General features: G+C 36.7%; 1 protein-coding gene across 1 annotated transcript; it reads left to right on the top strand.

Moving 5' to 3' along the window:
• Positions 1–942: 942 nt before the first annotated feature.
• Positions 943–20593, top strand: LOC104399969 (Y+L amino acid transporter 2-like; the record flags this gene model as incomplete). Its single annotated transcript, XM_010009248.1, has 8 exons — positions 943–1509; positions 4519–4644; positions 6425–6569; positions 8270–8393; positions 18287–18390; positions 19124–19220; positions 19477–19626; positions 20361–20593. Coding segments are annotated over exons 1-8 (1511 nt in total), but the record flags the coding sequence as incomplete, so codon positions are not given.
• Positions 20594–20993: the final 400 nt, after the last annotated feature.

Below are 20993 nucleotides of genomic sequence, written 5' to 3'. Positions count from 1 at the left end.
CTGCTTCCCATACAAGTCTGTTTCTTGAATTGGTTATTTCTTACTTGAACTTACATAAAATGGGCCTTTTTCAGAATTGCAGCGAAGTGTCAGTATATTTTTGTGCTAATAAATATCACTAAGTTAACTTGCTTTTGAAAGGCATGGGACAATTTCCTGGCTCTTTTCTAAATGGTCAATTCTGAAGCAGAGGAAAAAGTTTATTTAATTTCTGTGTTCTTGAAAACTGTTAAATACAGTTGCTAATGGAGGAATTTGGATTTAACTACTGTGGGGGGTTCTCACATGCAGCCTGCACTCTTAGATAACTCCAAGAAATGAGGCAGTGGGAACTGGGAACAGTTTTGGGGAGGGAGTGAACTACAGAATCAGTTATAAGTCAAGAGTCAAATCAGGGGGATTCTAGTGTAAGTATCTCTTCACATTGCCCTTAGTGGGAGCCCAAACTGCGTTAATAACATGCACAACCTTGTTACTAGATCACTCATAGCTTACATGTGTAAGTACAATAATTTGATTCATCTTTTAGTACTACAGTAAATCTCTGTTCATGCTTAGAACTTCCAGCTTGGTCTTACAGTGCTTGCTTTTCTATATCACCTCTCTTTGCTTCCATCTATTCTTTCTTCCTTTTCAACATTGGAATCCCTTAATTCTGTCCTTCCTATGGTTTTGGTTGTCCGGGTGGTTTGTTTCATTTTGTTTTCTTCCTAAAGGTATCAGTTCCTTTCTGAGCTTAAGTTATACTGGAATTCGTCTCTTGCTCTGTATGTGTTGATTTTTCTGTTTAGCTGTGCATGAATTTACCATTGTATAAGAACATATATGAAGCAACCTTTGTAAATTGTAGGGTAAAAAGGTGTAAAGAAGACTTGGCAAGAAATTTCTGGGATTAAAAAAAATATAATTATTTCAGCTGTCTGTGTTTTGTTTTAGATTGTGATTTGGAGTCGTGGAGATTTCACGGTTTTTCCAGAATGGGAGAAAGGACAGATTGTACGAAGTCGCATAGTTCACTGGCTGAATACAGCCCAGTAAATAAATCAGACAGGACAGATCCAAGTGACCGCTGTGAAATGCAGGATGGAAACCAAAATACAGTGCAACTGAAGAAAGAAATATCTTTGATAAATGGGATAAGCCTTATAGTAGGCAACATGATTGGTTCAGGTATCTTTGTCTCTCCCAAAGGAGTTCTCATCTACAGCAAGTCTTATGGATTGTCTCTAGTAATTTGGGCAATTGGAGGGATTTTTTCAGTCTTTGGAGCTCTCTGCTATGCTGAACTTGGAACCACTATTACGAAGTCAGGAGCCAGCTATGCATATATCTTGGAATCTTTTGGGAGCTTCATTGCTTTTATTCGTTTGTGGACCTCACTCCTAATTGTTGAACCAACTAGTCAGGCAATTATTGCCATCACCTTTGCTAACTACATAGTCCAACCTTTCTTCCCTTCTTGTGATCCTCCGTACTTGGCTTGCCGTCTCATAGCAGCTGCTTGTGAATGTAAGTATTTCCCAAAATTTACTATGATAACTTTTTTATCCAGGGTTAATTTTTATTAAAGCAAATCCTACCCAGTCTCAGAGTTGCTGCATACTGAATCTGCAAGGGTTTGAGTTACAGTGGGAAAAGAAGAATTTCCAACACATGAATAACTTGCAGGTATTCAGTCAGTGAATTATAATTTTCTCATTCAGAAGCAGACCAAGGTATTTAACTCTTCCAAGTTTAGTTACATGGCAAAAATGGGGGGAAAAGTTTGTTTTCCATCAGAGGTATATTAAACCAAACCTCAAGGTACTCTTGGTGTGGTCTAAGAGTAGAATAGTTCTTGAGCTATTCTGGTGTAAAGTATTTTACAATAGCTTATCAATGTAGATAGGTATATACTATGGTAGGATTTCAAAAGATCATTTATTCAGGATTATTCTTTATGCTCATGATTAACTGTACCTGTTGTAAAGCTGTTTTGAAAAGCAGCATTTTATGTGTACATAAAACATTGTTGATATGTTTCTAACCAGCCAGCTGTTAGTCAATATAGAGGAACAACCGTCCACCTGCTTCAAATCACGACTGTTCTGCTGTATCAAAAGCATGAAACTGATGATTGTACTGTGTGTGTCTTGTTTAATTTTAAGTATTTCCTATTAAAAGTGTTTATATGCATATTTTACATTTCCAGTGTAGATGTAGAAAGACAATGTGATGTCCTCTACACTTGCTGCTCAGAGAGGGGATTTAGCACCTTTCTCTTTAGTGGAGACATGTGATGGCAAGATTACTCTCATACAGGTGGAACAACTTTCTTTAACAGTCCATTTTATGGTTTAACTGCTTGTTCTGCCCTGCTGTAGGTGTCAGTGCTGAAACTCACTCCTGCTCTACAACTTAGTTTAGCTGTTTTGTTAAGGCCCATGCTTCTCCCTGGCCTGACAGGATTTGTGTGTCAAATCTTTAGATACGATTAGTAATTCATTAAGTTGCTGGGAGAGGAAGGCTGAACACTGGTTAGGTTACAGACTGTACATGAGAACTGGTGTGTTGTTGTGGGGTTTCCTTTTGTTCTTTTTTTAAACTGTAGCAATAGCAATATAAGATCTGGTGTGAGATCAGCGTTACTGGTAAGTAATGCTGTATAACACTCATTTTGGCAATGGGGGTGGCATCTGGTGCTACAGAACTAAACTTGACAGTTTACTAAAGTTCTCAGGAACTGTAAGTGGCTAAACAATAATTAAGTGGAGGAAAACAAGAGAGAGTAATCTTAATAAAAGAAAGAGGGAGGGGATGTGGCTTGTTTAGTTTCTTAATTATCTTTTTGCTTTGAAGATATCAGAGACTGAGTAGCATTTCATCTGAAGTAGAGACTGAGACCAAACCCTAACTCACTAAAATAAGGAGTTAATCGTGTTACTCCTACTTAAAGCTGCATTTAATTAAAAACAAACAAACAAACACTAAAATAAACCCTGCGAGCAAATACTCCGTAGGTATTACTGATCAGGAAAACTGAAGAGCAGAGACCAAGCAGAGTTGTTTTTTTCCTGAGGGCTCTTTGGCAGCCACAGCAGTCCTGACTTTTGAAATTTGATGCAACTGTTTTTTCCCCTCATCATGCCAAGCTCAGTGGAATCTTGTTAGCTTGGCCAGACTGTCTTGTATAATAGTGCCATGCTTTTGAGATCATTACCTTTCTTTTGTTATCTTTTAGAAACTATTACTTTTCTATTTGGTGACTGTGCTAAGTACATTTTTATGTTAATAGTATCGCATTAATCTCGGATTATGGGAAAGGAAATGATTTATTACATCTTTTCATTTACTCTTGATTGCTACTTCCTTACTCCTTAAACAGTCAAATTTAGTTTTCATTTAGATGCATATTTAAAATATGTAGTACAAGAAAACTTTGGAGATAAAAAATACAGTAGAATATAACCACTGTTTTACCAGCAAGAGAAAAACTTGAGATTTGGGGTAATACTTAAACTTCCTGGTAAAACTGAATAATGTAATGATAATCTGGATAACAAAACCATGTATTTTGTTCAGTAAAGAAAACTGAAGATAGTGAATAATATTCAATATTGAGCATTTGAGTTCAGATTGGCTGGCTCTCCATTAGAGGAAAAAGTAATAAATGCAAAAGCAAAATGTTAAAAGCCATGAGAGCAACATATTTAAACAATAATTTGAAAAGTGTATTGGGAAAGTTGATCATGTGAGTTAGTTTAGTCAGCCACTGTTACTAAAATATTTGCGAAATCTGTTGAAACGAGTCTCATTTCAAGTTCCATTACAATCTTGTGAAATAGGTCTTGACACTAATTTATTTTGGGATAGAGGGAGAAATATACGCAGGATACTCATTACTTACTACCAGTTCTTAAAAATCCAGAGTAATATCTCATTAACTGTAGTGTTATTTGGTCAGATCTGTTCTAACCTCACTTAGTAATGCAGTTTAATACAACTGGAAAAGATTATTGAATTGCTTGTGACCATATTCAGTATTGCAAAAACTCCATGGATGTTGAACTCAGCCTAACAAGGGAGGATAAAAACTTTCTTAAACACTATTCTGATGTGTTTGCCTAAATGAATTTCTAGGTTATCTTTGATTTATCAAAACAATATTGATATATTGAAATTAATTATTTCATTTAGTGGTTTCGTTAGCTTCAAGATAGTTGCAGAGTGCAGCTGATGAGGGGTAGTGTTAAGAAACTGGGCATATAATCAGAGAAGGGGAAGTTCGTTCCTTCCATCTTTTGCAACATTAGGTTTAGAACATCTGTTTTCTCCTGTTTTGTTTATAAAAAGTAGGTTTTCAGTACCAGTATGTATTTTGCTGAGTTTTAACCTAAGTCTTAGTATAACATGTAAGTGTATATTTAGATTGCAATTTAAAATCTTCGAATAATGACTTAAACCAAATACTGTTCAAATAGTATTTTCATTTCTCTTTCTTTTTTTTTTTTTTTCCCTCCTTCCTCCCCCCCTTCCCAGGTCTTCTAACATTTATAAATTGTGCCTACGTTAAATGGGGAACACGGGTGCAGGATATATTTACTTATGCTAAAGTTACTGCTCTTATTGTCATCATCATAACTGGACTTGTTAAAATATGCCAGGGTAAGCTTAAAAAATTAAAGCAAAGGTTTGTATTTATCAGTTTAACTGGGTAACTGAAGACTGTAAAATACCTCTGTCTGTGTTCTCAAATGCCTTGGTAGAGCATAATACAGCCACTTTGAAAACACCAGTAATACCAGTGTTAGGCATTATCATGATATTATACTGTGGTAAGCTATCCTATCTCAGTTGACTTTGAACTGGGTAAAAGAAGGTAACTGATTGCTCAGCAATGTTGTGGAATTTACAGCCTGCAGTATAGAATAATAAAGGAAATGAAAACAGCAAAATACAGAGCTAGCAAAATACAGTGGGAACAGAGAAAGCTGTAGATTTCTGTAAGGAACATAGTGCTTTACAATGAGATCAACTGATTTTTAATTATTTTTTTCCCCCCAAACGAATTCTGTGCAAGTCTGAAAGTGACTAACTTAGAGCAAAGATTAATTTGTAAGAACATGCAAGTAGGTCTGTGAAACCTCAACTCTTTTTTCTGCTCATATCTGTTATAGCTGTTGAGAATTAGAAAGTTGCTGGGGTTTTGGATTTTTTAAAATTTATTTAATTTTTGATTTGTGTGTTTGTTGGCATTAAGCCTTCAAGTTAGAAGAATTCTGAATTTGGTTTTGTTCTTAGCCCTTCCTTTAGGGAGAATTTGTTGGTGTGTTAGCTTAAAAAAAATTACCGTGCTTTCAAAGCTACCATAAAGATCTTCCCTGGCAGTTTGTGTCCTTTGCTCTAACTGGTTATTGTGGAAAGTCCATGAGCAAGATAATTATTCAGAATGGAACAAGAACATGTGAGCTGGGGTGCTTAATCCTTAGCACATCTGCCCATCCCTTGTTCTGTAGATACTGAGCTTGTTTACTGCTAATTTCCTTGACATTGTCTCCCTTCTCTGTCTTTAACTCACCGGTTACTCTGCCTATGTCTGTGCTGAGGGAATAGCAATGTCTGATGAGGAAATAAGTGAAGATATTTTACAAGCCTGAAATACTTGCCTGGCTGGTTTTGATGAAGTCTAAATGTTTCAGGATCCACAGTACAGGGCACATTTTGGAATTACATAGTAACTCACCTTTCTGTATTGGGTGGTTCTGTTCCTGTGTGCCTGTATATTTAAATTAGTCAGAATATATAAAAAAATGCCATTGATGAGTTTGTCTTGACTTGCTTAAAGTCAAAAGATGACATAAGTTCTCACAAATACTGGTGCAAAAGACCCATGCACTTTTTCTCTTAGCTTGGGAAAAATTTATTATGTAATAATAATATTTTATATTCTGTTAATTGCTCTTGGTTTTCTGTTTTTCATAGCTGAAACTTAAAATTCCATTTAGTTCCTGGTTGGGGTTTTTTTTTGTTGTTACCCAAAATTAACTGTAATATTTGTTTTCTGATTAGGCTAAATAATTGAAAATTTAGAAGTATGCAGAAGAATAGAGTAGATTGTAAATATATATATTATATAAAGCCTGAGTCATTGCCCGTTGTTTGTAGCTTAGTCTGTACTTAATGTTCCTGAACTTTTTGTGCCATTGTGGACAAAGCGTTTAATTATAGAACAGTATCATCCACAGAGCATAGTTTTTAGTAGTTCAAATGCCATGCTTATTGTCACAGCTGAAGCACAGAGTAGAACTGGGAAAAGAGTTTAATAAGCAGCTTTGAAGGAATTAGTATTTCTAAGGCTTTTTGTATTTGTGTGCCAGAATGAAGAAAAAAATTGCTTGCTGTATTTTATTATCCTGTACCTCACTGCATCTTTTCCACACGACAGGACATTCATCGTACTTTGAGAACTCTTTTGAGGGATCCTCTTTTGATGTTGGAGACATTTCCCTTGCACTCTACTCTGCCTTGTTCTCTTACTCTGGCTGGGATACACTCAATTTTGTAACAGAGGAAATAAAAAACCCAGAAAGGTAAACGATTTGAGCTTTCTAAACCTGAATAGCCCCCAAGTTGGCTCATTTTGTGGTTGTTCTGAGCTTACACAGAAATCAGTAGAACTGCTCTATACTTAGTAAGGCTGTGAACAGCCACTAGCAAAGATTTATTAAACACCATTAAAAAGAAGGCAGGGGAGAGGGGAAGGTAAGAACATCTGCTATTTATAGGCATCAGTGCCTACATCATTCTTGTAAGAGTTGGAGCTGATAAAGTGAACTTCAAATTTCAGCTTTCTGTATTATCAATTCTTCGAAATAATGAGATGTTCCAGACCTCTGTAAAATTACTCCAAGAATTACATGTTTTTCATATTCATTTGATTCATAGTACCCTTATGCTTGTCCAGTCAAAAGTTAAAACCCACAAATCAAATTTGAAAGAGGCCCTTGGCTTTAATCTTGGGTGATGCAAAGTCCTTAAAATGCCATTTCAGCTTTTTGTTACGTTATGTAACATTTCTGAGTTAATTTCTAAGTGCTTTTCTAATTCCTTTTCTTCCCTTCACTGGGGTTCACAGGTCTTTTACTGTGAGTGTACAACCTGGAAGCAAAGTCAGAACTCTCAGTTACTAATTTACTGATTTAAGTGGGGGTTTGTTGTGTGTGGGGTTTTTTCTGCTTCCACAGCATCAGACAGACCCAGCTGGAGTTTTGGGCCTCTTGAAATTTTTGAGGAAACTTCCAAAGTGCATTTCATTTTTCTGGTTTGTTAGTTTTTTATTGTTACTGAAAACCATGGCAAATGCTCATCCATGTCACCATCCCATGTTTGATTTCAAACTGGGCAAAAGTGAGAGTAACACTCTCAGTTCTGCTTCCCTTTTTGAGACATTTGAATATCCTTGTGAGCTTTGGGGAAAGAATAAGGCTGAGAAAAGCCAAAACCTAAAATTAAAAGTTTGCTTCTGCTCTGATGACTTTATCCTTGTGTCGCTGCAAACTTAGGGCTGTGAGTTTATCTCAGCTTTAAATTAAATCTTATCTGTTTAGATCTAGAGGTTTGCAGTATTTTCATGTTACTCTAATCTTTTGTGTTACTTTCTAGATGTGTTTCCTAGTAGGGAACACCACATCCTGAGATTCACAGCAGTGTAGCAATTTTGGATGTGCCCTCTGCACCTCTGTTTTCTGCAGTTGCACCACCCAGTTAGTTTGTTCTCAGCAGTGAGTGTAGATAAGATTGGGGTTTTGGTTTGGTTTAGTTCATTTCCCTGCATCATTTGTAGAAGTAGATGCTAGAGAACAGCAGCATTCGCTAGGGAGAATGAATGCAGTGACTCAGAGCTCAGCCCTTTGGGTTCTAGTTGTGGTAATTAACATGGCCAGTAGAAAATAATTTAAAGCATGTAAATTTGAAGGCTCTTGTGGGTCCGGAAACCCTGCGGTAAGTGTCCTTGAAGAGCAATTGCATGGAATCCCTTTTTAGACTTAATTTAGGTTTTAAGTTATTGCAAAATACTAGATTTCTTTCCCAGTATTGCATATTAGAATTTCTAGTTTTAAAAGAAACCAAACTCTGCCAGAGATACCTATTTTGAAATCTTAATTCAATCTTTAATTTTTATTTTTTTTTATCTCTAAGGTAAAGAATGCAAATAAATAAGTTTATTTTGTTATTAATGGATTTTTTTTTTCCCCTACGTTGTGGGTTTGGTTTTGGTTTTATCTTACAGGACCCTGCCACTGGCTATTGCAGTGTCTATGCCAATTGTGACTGTTATCTATATTATGACCAATATAGCTTACTATACAGTGCTGGATGTTAAAGCTGTTCTTTCCAGTGATGCTGTGGCAGTGGTAAGTTGATCATGTGGTGTTTTGCTATATTACACACTTTTTGCACTTTATCTTGAGGAACAAACCAGGAAAAATCTCTAGATTACAGGAGGACAAAACAACTCATCATGAATAATTTAATCTTTTATAGAAAAGCAGTTACTGAAATCGCATATAACAATAATATATTAACAGATTTAGTAAAACAAGCACAGATATATCTTGTTGGTGTATTTTGCAAAGATGCTAATTAAACTTGTGCATGTTGAGCTGGTTGTAAGTTAGACTCATTAGTACATAATTGTCTTCTTTGTTCATGCTGCAGTGTTTAGGAAGTTGGAGCAGTAAGCAGAAGAGTTGCACTGAGCTGAATTCAATTGAGCTAATAATTGGTGCAATGCATATCTGTACATGGATGTGTTACAGCTCAGCTATGACAAGGTTTAGCTTTGTTATCTCCTTTTAACTTAAATCACTGTCTAGCTAACAATGTATTAATTCTAACAACTTTTAATATTAAGAGAGTCATTATTTTTTATATGGATGGAAATTTGAATCCAATTAAAATACATAAGCTTCTTAAAGTAAAAGCTGGTCAAAACATTTTTTAAACTTAAAGCTAATCATTAAACAGAAGTGAAGGGTTTTATTGCCCTGTAGCTGGTGAATTAATTGGGTAGTTCTAATTACTATGTCCTTTAGAGTTGAGACTTGGAAAATGTAATCTTCTTCTGGTTATTTAAATTGGAGGGAAAAAAATAGCTTTTCTCTGTTTTACATTCCTAACTGGCTTCTAAAATATAAGTAGTTAAACAATGGACAGAGAGTTTTAAATACACCAAAATGAAGGAAGTATTCACTCTGTTCCCACGGAGTATTATTATGAGTAAAAACTGGCTTAGCAATCAGCAAACTCTTGTTGCAAAAAGCACTTACTTGAATTTCTTTCAAACTTGAGAAATATTTATATCTGATGTAAGATTTCAGAATAGCTTATGGTAAATATGGGCTATATCTTGTTATTTCAAATGTAATTATGTAGATGTTTATTTCAAAATGTATTGAAATGAACTTGAATTCTTTGCCTCTTTTTAGCTAGAATATGGAAATACAAACTCGTCATAAAATATATTGTGAAAAACTTGTTAAAACACTTCAGAAGAAAACAAAGCAAAACAAGGACAGAGAATATTTGATTTTGAATAAACATATGCTAAGGGGTAATAAAATCTCCAGGAATATTTATTTCTATTGTTGACTACAGTATCCCATATAAAGTACCTTCCAGTGACTGATAATGGAAATTTTAATTTTTGTCTATAATTAATTAATCTAGACAAAACTAAAAGCCCGTACAGAGTCCACTGTCCATCCTGACTTCTGTAAAGCAACATGCTATTTCTTTTTGCTAACAAAGGCTTGGAAAACACACTCTTCTGGCAGCAATGAAATTCTCCTATCCAGTCTATCCCCTCAGAGTATTTTGTGCCTACCCTACTGCTCCTGCCCTTTGTCATCGTAGAGGTTTATACAGCCATATGGCAAATGGGATCAGGAAAACTGATCCATCCTGTGAGATAGGAGGAATGATTCACTGTGGACCTGTACAGTCTATGTTACTGTACACAGCAAGTGGCAGCACTGCAGCAGCAATTGGTGGCCAGATGAAGGAGGGATGTTGGATGCCTGAACCTTACTACACATGTGAAACCCAGACCTAAATGTTTATTATTTTATGTACACTTCATTTAGTTGTTCTTTGATGTTGATTTTGACCAAAAGTGAGTATATATTTATTTTGTTTGAGTGTATACGTTTATGTATAGACACATGCTCTGTAACTTTACATGAAATTGTAATACTCAGAACTGGATAGATCAGGTATTCCTCTCTAGTACAGGACGCATGTAGGTATTGAGGAGGAAAAAGGAAGACTTAAGCATGATATAAAGTCTTTAGTCAATCTAATTACATGCAGAGATATTGGGCTACCAGGATAAGAATGAAAAAATACGTTTGCAGTTTCTGAAGTTATTAGAGGATTTGCTTCTTGTGCTCCTTTTAATGGAACTTAATCAAGTGAATGGCTTTGAAAGTCTAGAACTGTGCTTTTTCATTAGATCTCAGGATTGCCAAATACTTGCACTGCTGTTCTATCAAAAGGCATTATTGCTGAGACGTCTCATCGGCTGGCAAACAATGGTCTTCTGATTATCACTACTTATATTTCTTTTAGAATGATAAGGTGAAATTGCAGCTTAAGTTTAATATTTAACACATGACACATTAAAGATTCCTTTTCTTTGCTGATGTGAGTTTAATTATCCAGTTTAATGAAACCAACTTTAAGCTTGATCTACTAATACATTAGCAAGTAGTTTGGACTTCTGACAGGATGTCTGTAGAGCAGAACAGTTGACACTTGGGATCTGACACATGCACTACGCATACTTCAGCAGTATTTTCCTTTGCATTACCTCTAGTGAGGTCCTGTGCACTGAATGCTTATGTGTAGTTGCATAGCAGTAGAGGAATGCCATAGGCATGCTCTTGAAGTTCATCTTCCAATTTAGCCTGTTCTAGAAGGGAAGGTCTTTTACTTGGAAAATATAAAAATGATTCCTGGTTGAAGCAAACAGTTGTCCTGCATAACTGGCTGTTATCTTTCTTGGAGCTGTACAGCTTTGTTGGGGGATTTGGGAAAAAGGTGACTACTTCAGTGCATCTTTGAGTACCACCTAATCAATCCAATTTACCCTGGTGTGCTCATATTGGAAAGCAGACTTGCTTTGCTTCAACATGCCCTCTTTCTCAGTAAACGAGGAATGTGGGAGGCTGTGTTTTAGCTGTTTTATTCTCCTTTGGCTTATGGTTTAACAAATGATGAGTGTCTTTCTTCTAACTGAATTCAGCCAGAATTTCTGAAGTTACTTGTAGACCTTTTGGGTATTACTTATCTTCCTTCATTTGGGCAGTCACTGGTTTCTTTTCTGAAGAGAAAAATCTGGTTCTCTTTGGCTGTTAGTGTCGTTTTCCCCTTGTTTGCTCACACTGACACCTCCCAGTAAGGTTCCTTTGGATGCAATACACATTCTAAACCTTGTCATAGAAGAACTCTTGATTTGGCCAGGCAGTTGCATTTAGATGATAGCTGGTCAGTAAGTCATTTGCTTGTTTTCTTGGAGCTAGCTCTTCTATTGCCCCTTAGGTTAAGTTCTCTGGCTTTGGAGGCCAAGCTGAAAACCTGAGCTAGAACTCAAAAGAAGTGCTACATAATATCTTCATTATGAGAAAGATAAGAGACTTTGGACTGAACTCTTATTCTACAGCTAGCTATTGAAAATGCTATGAACAGCATGAACACCTGAAAAGGTTTAGATCTTCAGCACCTCCATGGAGACATAAAAGAAACTTTTAACGTTGGAGCTGGCATCTGTAATCTTAATGTGGGCCATACAGAAGAGACATGTTACATGCAGTGGGCATGCAGTATATTAACGGAGTAAAATGGTACTGTTTTCAGTAAGAACCATAGGATTTTATTGAGTGACCTCAAGATGAAGAGAGAATTTCATGCTGGACCTTGCACTGCACTGATACTTTTTTCTTCAAGAAAAGGCATTGCCAATAATACAATGAGGCTATTATGTCTGAGTAGAATCAATCAACAGAATGGTGCTCCAAACAAAAGTTACAGGAAACCTGAACATTTAAATTGCTTTCTTTTGCACCTTTACAACCTTCTGACTCTGTTTCAGTTGATGTGCACTCCTCCTTACTTTCTTTAATATATATGATGTTAAATCTAATTTGGTGAAACTGAACGGATGTCATACAGTATCTTGACAAATGTAATTATGGCAGCAGAAAGAAACTTCACCTACTCAGTGGCTTTTTTGCATGTGTGACTTCCTGATTGCCATAAATCAGAGCTGCTTTGTTTCCTTTAGGAAGTAGCTCCTTAAAGGCCTGAGAAGCTAGAAATTGAGAAAACAGACTGTAGTTTTTACTGCCAAATCATACTGTTATGTGGGAATGTATTTATACTCTGCCTCAAGAGAAAAGTCAAATCAGAATTCATTGCACTTTGAAGTTACTAGTCAGATTGCTTATAGATGTTCACTGCTCTGTATAGCTTTCAGGGCAAAAGTATGTTTTACCAGTTGCTGGGGTCAACAGAAAGGATGCTTGACACCGACAAAAGAGGAGGCTTATTTTACTGTCTATGTCAAGGTAATAGAGAAATAAAGTAATGCATTTAGCTAAAACAGTAAGCTTATTATACTCTAGTTTTAAGCATCAAAGCAAATAAGCAGGGTAATGCACCTAATCATTACTACACAAGGTTAATTATAGTGATTAAGAAAGATATATCACCAGTTGCCCTTATTGTCATCCGGATCCACAGTCACTGGGGAGCCCTGGTTGCAGTGAGAATTTGGAGAACCTGTCCTGGCAATTGAGAGGTCCTGTGTAGCGTGTCTGCTTGTAGGTGGGGTCTCCAAAGTCGCTGCAAGAGGGTCCAGCTTTTATATAGTTGAATAATCATTGGCAAAACTTCAAGTGCGGAAACACCCTCCCTGCTGGATTCCACCCAAAGCCTGGCCAGGGCTTAATGAGGAGCCCAAGGGAGTATCTCTATCTATTTCAGCTTTGACCACATATTTCTTAACAAGGCAGTATCTCTATCTATTTTCTCAACAAGGTCAGACACCTGATTTAACGGCCTTGCAATATGTCTCTAAATAAAGGATTGTTCTGCTGTTTATTATTACACAATAAGCATTACAGCAAAGCTTTCATAGATCGGCATATTCATGCTAAAATAGATAGATAATACATTGCATATATGATTAATACTGTGCATTTTAGATATATACATTGTTGGGGTGTGGGGTTCATCTAGAGGTCAACTTTAGTTCCAGGCCTATTGTTCAGGCCTTGGTCCTTCAGAGTATTACAGAACCGAGCCTGGGAAAGATCACATGTGTGATAGGATCTTCAAATGAGCTACATAAAGAGGCTCTGTGGATGCCTTTTAAGCCTTTCTAATAGAAACATCTCATAATCTTTGGGTATAGTTTTCTGTAAGTTTCTTATTCATGTTAGACTACATTCTCTTTGCATTTATCCACCTGATCCATACTGTTTAGCGCTTTGCCAGCTTAGTGTGTGCTCACAGCTCGATATCCTCTCAGTGTAGTCTGATAGTTTTTGTGTGCCTCTAAGAGCACTTTCTGTGTGCACCTATGTGTGATGAAATGGTTTTCATTTTGTGATTCATAACATAAATGTGGGTCTTTCTAATCATCTCTGTGCCTGAATTGCTGGTGTGAGGCAGTATCCTTTGTATTTTGTTGTGGCAGCTCTTTATGCAGGGCAATTCCTACTGCTTTTAGTTTAACCTGTTTGTATAGAACAGTTGTTTGGGCCTTTAAAAGGACAAAAAAGTGTTCTTGCAAACCAGTCACAACTTACCAGCAGATGATCATGAGATCAAACTAACCCAAGATAAAAATAAAATGTTAAATCAGTCATTCATGTCTTGAAACAAAGCTGTAATTCAGTTTTGACCATTCTTCTGGGAGTAATGTAACATTTTAGTCATGATGAAATAAGGGCAGTTCAGTGGAGAAATGCACAGCTGGAAGCTTCTTCCTTCATTATTATTCCCTGTTGATGGTTTGGGGAAAAAAAACCCCAATCAGAACTAAGGGGAGCAATTCCAGGTGCATGTCTTTCTGCAGTGTGCATGTATATATGTATATCTTACATGTTCAGTGGATGGGAGGGCATAAAAGGTCTTTATCTGTAATTGCAGGTGCTGTATCAGCCACTGAATTCACTGTTTCCGAGCTGTTAGAAGCAGTTATAGTTCAGATCTGGACTACAGGACTTGTCAGACTGTAGCAGAGATGACAATTTAATCTCTTAATCCTTCTTGCTCTTTAGACTTTCTCAGAAGAAACCTGAGAAGAAATCCATCCCCATAGTGGTGGCTTTCTCCTGTTATGGTGGACTAAATACTTCTGCTATAGCTGCCTCCAGGTAGGCTCCTCTGTCATCCTCTGCACACCCTTGCAAATGCTCCAGGCTTCTCCCTGTTGCCAGCTCATTTGTTTTTATAAATGCACTACTCCCAGAAGTAGTGGTAGTTAAAGTGGAATTGGTCAGGTGCTCAGTTCAGAGCCCAGGTCTATCTCATTTGTGGCGGATCCATGATTGTACAATTCCGGTTTTAGCAGAAAGCAGCCACTAACTCTTCTCCCTCATCCTTTTTTTCCCTCTTGGTACAGTGCACGTGGTATATGTGCTTGATAATTTGCTTATTGTACTTTTCTCTGCCATTCCTTCTTATTCAGAATAACCTTCTGACACAGTGACACAGCTGAATGCTTATTGTGACCAATTCTACTTGCGCTTCAGTAATGCTTCCTGCAAGAAACACTGTAGAGATCTTTGGTTTTGTCGTTGTTCACAAGAGGGTATAGCTCAGATCTGGAGAAGATATTCCTTGGTATCTGTTAAAATGGGAGTGTTGAAGGATTTATAAATGTGTACTCCGAAGTACAAAAGTGTGTTGTCTGAGTAGTAATACATGAACTTGGCTGATTTTTATGTTAGATGTGAGGGTAAAACTGTGTCAGAAAACACCTGCACAAAGGCAGGTGGGTCTATACTTGTCATGTCAGGTTAGTTAGTATCACTAAAAAGTTTAGCAAAACTTAAGTACCTTTGGACTTTGTTTTGCTGAAAAACCATTTTGCAGGCAGATCTACTTGGCAAACCAAGCTGAACTCTTTAGAACATTCTCAATTAAAATACTCTTTTGTATTACCTAATTAGGGAAAAGTTAAGCTCTTGAAGTTAATGCTCCACCCCTTGCTCTCTCAGGTAGCCAAACCACAGTGTTAGAAAGTACATTGGAAATGAGTGTTTGGTAAAGGCTGTCACTAGGTTATTCTGTCTTTTGAGACATCTGATTTGTGCAGGTCGAGGGAAATTAATTATTTAGACTTTCAGCTGGATTAACAGTTGTTACACATCATATAGCTTGCATTCAGAATACACTGAATCTACAACATCTTGATCTGTGTACAATTTCTGGCAGTGATACCATAGCTTTGTCTTAACTCTTTGTGGTTTTAACATCTCATACAAGTGATTGCTGCTTTCCAGGATGTGTGTAACAGTATTAGTATATCTTAGAAAGATTAGGTATGCATTACAGCATGGAAGTGGCCTTTGAGTTAGTCCCACATCTGGCATTCTACAGTGGCCTGTTACTGGATGTTTCAGAAGGAGATGGGAAATGGTTGCAAAGAAAACACCAACCTGCCTTTTAGGAGAAAAAAACTCTCCAAATGACATACTAGCTAATTTGCATCGTGCAGCATAAGATTACATTCATACATTTTCTCTCTCTTCTTTAACTTTTGCTGTTAATATTACTTATCTAAATGCTTATCCTTTAGACAACCTTACTAACATCTTAATTCTCTAACATCTTGTTGAGTGAGTTCTGCATCTTAGCTTTGTATATTTAAAAAAAAAAAAGCTCTGGAAGTTTGAAGTTTGGCATCTAGTAATTTCACTTGCTATTTGACTTTGGAAATCAGCAGTCCAGGTTTAAATAATCCTTTAAAGTATTACAGCAACTGCCTGTTAAAATTTTCATCTTGTCCTCATTCTTGTTTTGTAGAAGTTGTCTTAATTCATTCACTGGATCATTATGAATTACATTCTGCTTTGGGAGACTGGGTTTCTCAGAGCTGTGTTTAGATCCAACAAGGATGTGAAAGAATCACTGTGGGTTCTAGTAATTACTTATTCTTGAGCAGCAGAAATCTTTTATATACAATAATGTAAATTTATGATTTGCTTGTTCAGTTCCAATTGACCGAGAATGGATAATTCATGGTATACAGAACACATTTCTTATGGCATTTTCTTGCTAACTTGATGTTCCAATGAACCTTTGGTGGGGTTTCCACTGAAGTAATTATATGCTTTTACGTTGTCCTTTAGCAGCAGGAAATCCTATTTGCCTTTGCTGATCCACACAAAAAGATGGAACAAGTTTTGCTTTTTAGTGTAGATGATGGTATATAGCTAAGCAGAGTTGGATTCTGAACCTTAGCCTGGATAATGTGCTGAACAAAGCACTTTGTCAACCCAGATAAAGAACAGGAAACTAGCTGGCCAAGCTTTGTTTTATGTCAGTAAATTCTTCTGCAATTTATGGTTTAAAGGTTGATATTATATGAAGGGTGTTGCCTCATGAAAAGCAGTCACTCATTTCACCAAAAAAATCACCCCACTTTATTAAGCCATTTTGCCTTTTTTGACCTACAGAAACATTCAGGAAACAGATAATAATGCACTGCTGTTGGTGATCATGTTTCTGGAGTAATGAAATAAAAATCTGACCACTGTTAAATCCAGAAAACTTTATATGATACAAACAGAAGTCAGTTCTGGATGTTAATCCATTTTGACTGAACTCCTCAGTTCATAAATCTTACAATGAAGACCAGTAGTTTAAAGGGGAGGTCAAGGGGGAGGTGTTTTGAAACACAAAAACATTAAAAACTAAACAAAATTTTTGTAATAGAAAAGACAGGCCTGCAGAAGGCTGAACTAGAATATATACTTTTTATGTCTGAGGATCTTGAAACTGATAAAGTAAGAGAGCTAAGAAAGTGATTAGAGAACGTTCATAAAAAAGATTAGATTACTACTACCTGCTGGGGTGTAAAATGTTCTCATACCCACAGAAACTTTGGGGTTTGTTTGAATATTGTTTATACATGAGTATATACTTTTCTGTTTCTATAAATAGTTATGCTGTCTAGTGTAGACATAATCCTTTTGGTACCATGACTGTTACTTCGCTTCTGTAAAAGAAATCATGGAAGTAATTTAGCTATCAGTAGGTAGAATTGGATAGGAAGGCTTCCACCTACATTTTTTGGACACAGCATGGGTGGATTTCTGCTTAACTCCAAACATGTTCAGATACGTACAATGCTCAGACTAAGATGGGTTTTGGAATAGCTGCCAGTCTTCATGTGTTAAATTTCTTGATTTTTTTCAAACATTTTGTCTGATATTCTAAGTCTCTCTCCCTTTTTTCTCCACCCAGGAGGCTGAACAGAATTGACCAGGACAATATCTTGCAAATTATTACCCATTTTCATTATAGGTCCCAGGTCACTGGTAATCAATGACTCCTACCACTTGCTGTGAAACTTTGATGCTTCTGGCTTTGTGGTTTCAGAGCTCTGTGTCAGAAGGTCACTGCAGTTGGCCTGCAGTGTTGTCAAGCAACACTAACAGATGACTGCTACTCCGATACCTGTTTTGTCATTTGCCATGTTGTGAAACAGAGCCCAGAGGCTCTGCTGGTGGAGCTAAAGGAAAAGATGTTGCTTAGGAAATTGAGAAAGAAGGAAAATAAAATAGATGCCTAAAATCTAGGAATCTACAGTATAGAATCTACATCAGGAATAAACAGTAGGTGTGATGGTGGCTATGTTTATAATCTGCAATGTGGCACTACCCTTTTTGAATATGTAATATTTTTGTCCTTTATTCTCTGTAGTCACTATGTTCCACTTGAGATGTGTAGTTCAGTTAGATATAAAACATACTAGGTTTGGTGAGAAAATTCTAAAAACATTTTATTTTCCTTTGTGAGCAGAAAGTGTGAGTTCAGGTGGTTGGCTAAGGAAGTTTGTGCTTATTTAGAATCCATAAATAAGCTGTGTGCTTCTTTGTAGCGCGTTATGCATTGTCCTTACAATAATACTATTTTTCCATACACACTTACTGCAAAAGCTCTGATGTCATTATTTTATGTATGCTTTGTTGCAGATATTTTCATGTTTCCTTTTTCTTTTCCCTTTCATCAGACATTTGCCGACCAGGTATTTGGTATCTTCAGCTGGACAATTCCCATTGCTGTAGCCTTTTCTTGTTTTGGTGGACTTAATGCTTCAATTTTAGCATCATCAAGGTAGTTCATACCTCTTCCTGTTTCACAAACGTTCAAAAGTGTTTTTATATGTTACTGTTACGCTCATCTGCTTATGAAAGTGGCAAAAATAGTTTTGTAACTGAAACTATAACAAACAGCCACAATAAAATAACAGACCTAAATAAACCTCTGTGCATGTGTACATATACCCATAACACTGCCTTACTTCCCCAACACGCTCCTGGGTGTATGTAGAGTACAATTAAAGATCAAATGAATGTTGTCTGTGTGGTAAGTCTTCAGGCCTTCTGATGCTTTGGATTGAGCTCTCCTCCATTTTACTTTATACAGTAATTCCTGCAAGTTCTTGTTTTCAAATGTATTTACTTAAAATTTACTTTTAAACGTTTTTTCAATTAAAAGGTTTTTAAAAGTTGCTACTGCTATTAAGCTACAGCCAAAAGCTTATGATACAGTACAGAACCTTGCCTCTGAGCAGTGATTATGGATGTGACTAATGAGAGCTTTAAATATATTAATTCAGGCATTTTAAGATCCTTCCTGTCCATTGAATCTATGTGCAATGCCTCTGTACTGAGAACAATATGAACATGATCTGGTGAAGTAGTGAATACGGAACAATTTTCAGTTGATAATATTCATTATTATTTAATAAATTATTTTGACTGGTATTGTCCTTTGATTTTCTGCAGTACATTGTCTCTCATCTGTGGTGTCAACATCTGTTTTCTGTTTTGGGATTTTTTTTCAGGCTGTTTTTTGTAGGATCTCGAGAAGGTCACCTTCCTGATCTGTTGTCTATGATCCACATAGGCAGGTTCACACCTGTGCCAGCACTGCTCTTCAATGTAAGTTACTGTTGCTTTTTTTCTCAGTTGTTAGATGTGACTATAGGAACTATTTAAAAGAAAACTTCAAAAAAAAAAATCACAAGAGAGAACTTCAGATGTACTGTCGTCAAGGTGATTTCTGAGAAAGTGATTTTTGAGGCATAAAATTGTGCCAGCACCAAAGAGTGTAAGATGGTATTTTAAGGCAAAAAGCAGCATAAACAATAAGTTTCAAACTTCTGTTGTTCAGCTTACTCGTGTTCTTTCCTGACAGTGTGCCATGACCCTTATTTACCTGGCTGTGGAAGATGTCTTCAAGCTTATTAATTACTTCAGTTTCAGTTACTGGTTTTTTGTTGGTCTGTCTATTGCTGGGCAATTATATCTACGTTGGAAGGAACCAGATCGACCCAGGCCTCTTAAGGTAGTATTCATTTATTACAGAGCTGTTTAAAATACCTGTCTTTCACATAATGTAAAAGTACATCTAAAATCTGGACCAAACGTGTTATGTCTAAAGATTACAAATTGAACAAGACAAAAAACATTACTTCCATTTTATATTGTGCTGTGAAAACTAGCTTGTCTGCTAGATAAGAATAAGTAATTGTTGTAATAGTGTACTCTTTTATTAACCATTAGTTCAATCAGTAGCCCTTCTCTCTTGCCAACTGGAGAATGTCTCAAAAGGTTGACATAGTAGTTAGCCTTTTTTCTTGGATTAGTAATCTCTGATTAGAAATGCTGAAGTTAATTAATTCTGTCAATGCGGAACACATTTAGTTCTGACTGTGTTTCAGTTCAATATCTGATCCTCTTATCAGCTTCTCATAGTTTAACTTGATACTCTGCATGAAAAAGTCATTCTTGTTTCCCGAGCATTATTGGATTTATCTAACACCACTTTGTGCTGCTATACAGTTTCTGTCAACACGACAGTTACCGTACTTGATTACTTCTGCAGTTTTTAGCAGCAATTCTGTTCAAGAATAATTCTGCTGTTTGCTTATGGTTCCACATAGCCAGATATAAAGAGGAAGAGCAGGTAGTTTCACAAAGTAGGGTGGAGGGGGAAAAGTCTGTAACTGTCACCAAAATTCTTGTAACTGCAGACCACAAATATTTTAATAACATTCTGTTCTGTTTTTCTCTCTCCAGCTGAGTGTGGCTTTCCCAATAATATTCTGTATATGCACAGTATTTCTGGTGGTGGTGCCACTCTATAGTGATACTATAAATTCATTGATTGGAATTGCCATTGCTTTATCTGGAATTCCAGTCTTTTTCTTGGGAGTCTATTTACCTGCATCAAGGAGACCTCAGTTTATCAACAAGATTTTAGGTAAGTTCCTTTGTAGATGGAGGTGTTATGAAAGACGAAAATTAAATAAGTAATCTCAGTTTGTTGATGAAAAAGATTGTGGTCAGATGACCCCCAACCAGCAGCTAAGGACCCAGAGAGCCACTTGCTCACGACCATCCTTCCTAGCAGGATGAGGGAAAGAATAGGAAGGACAAAGGTGGGAAGACTTGTTGGTCAAGGCACTGACAGTTTAGTAAGTGAAAGAAAGAGGGGAAGAAAACCTGCTGCTGCAAAGGCAGTCACTTACCACCTCCCACAAGAAGACCTATATGCAACCAGATTCCAAGCAATGGTCGGAGGACATCCTCTCACTTCTTCCTCTACCTGTTTTTATATCTGAGCTAGACAATATATGGCCTGAAATACCTCTTTGCCTAGTTTGCGTCAGCTGTTCTGGCCATCTCCCCTCTGAACTTCCTAGCCATGCC

This window comes from Nestor notabilis, unplaced genomic scaffold, assembly GCF_000696875.1.
Source record: "Nestor notabilis isolate BGI_N333 unplaced genomic scaffold, ASM69687v1 Scaffold29432, whole genome shotgun sequence".
NCBI classification, from domain to species: domain Eukaryota; kingdom Metazoa; phylum Chordata; class Aves; order Psittaciformes; family Psittacidae; genus Nestor; species Nestor notabilis.
This window is presented reverse-complemented; position numbering and strand designations above follow the sequence as displayed.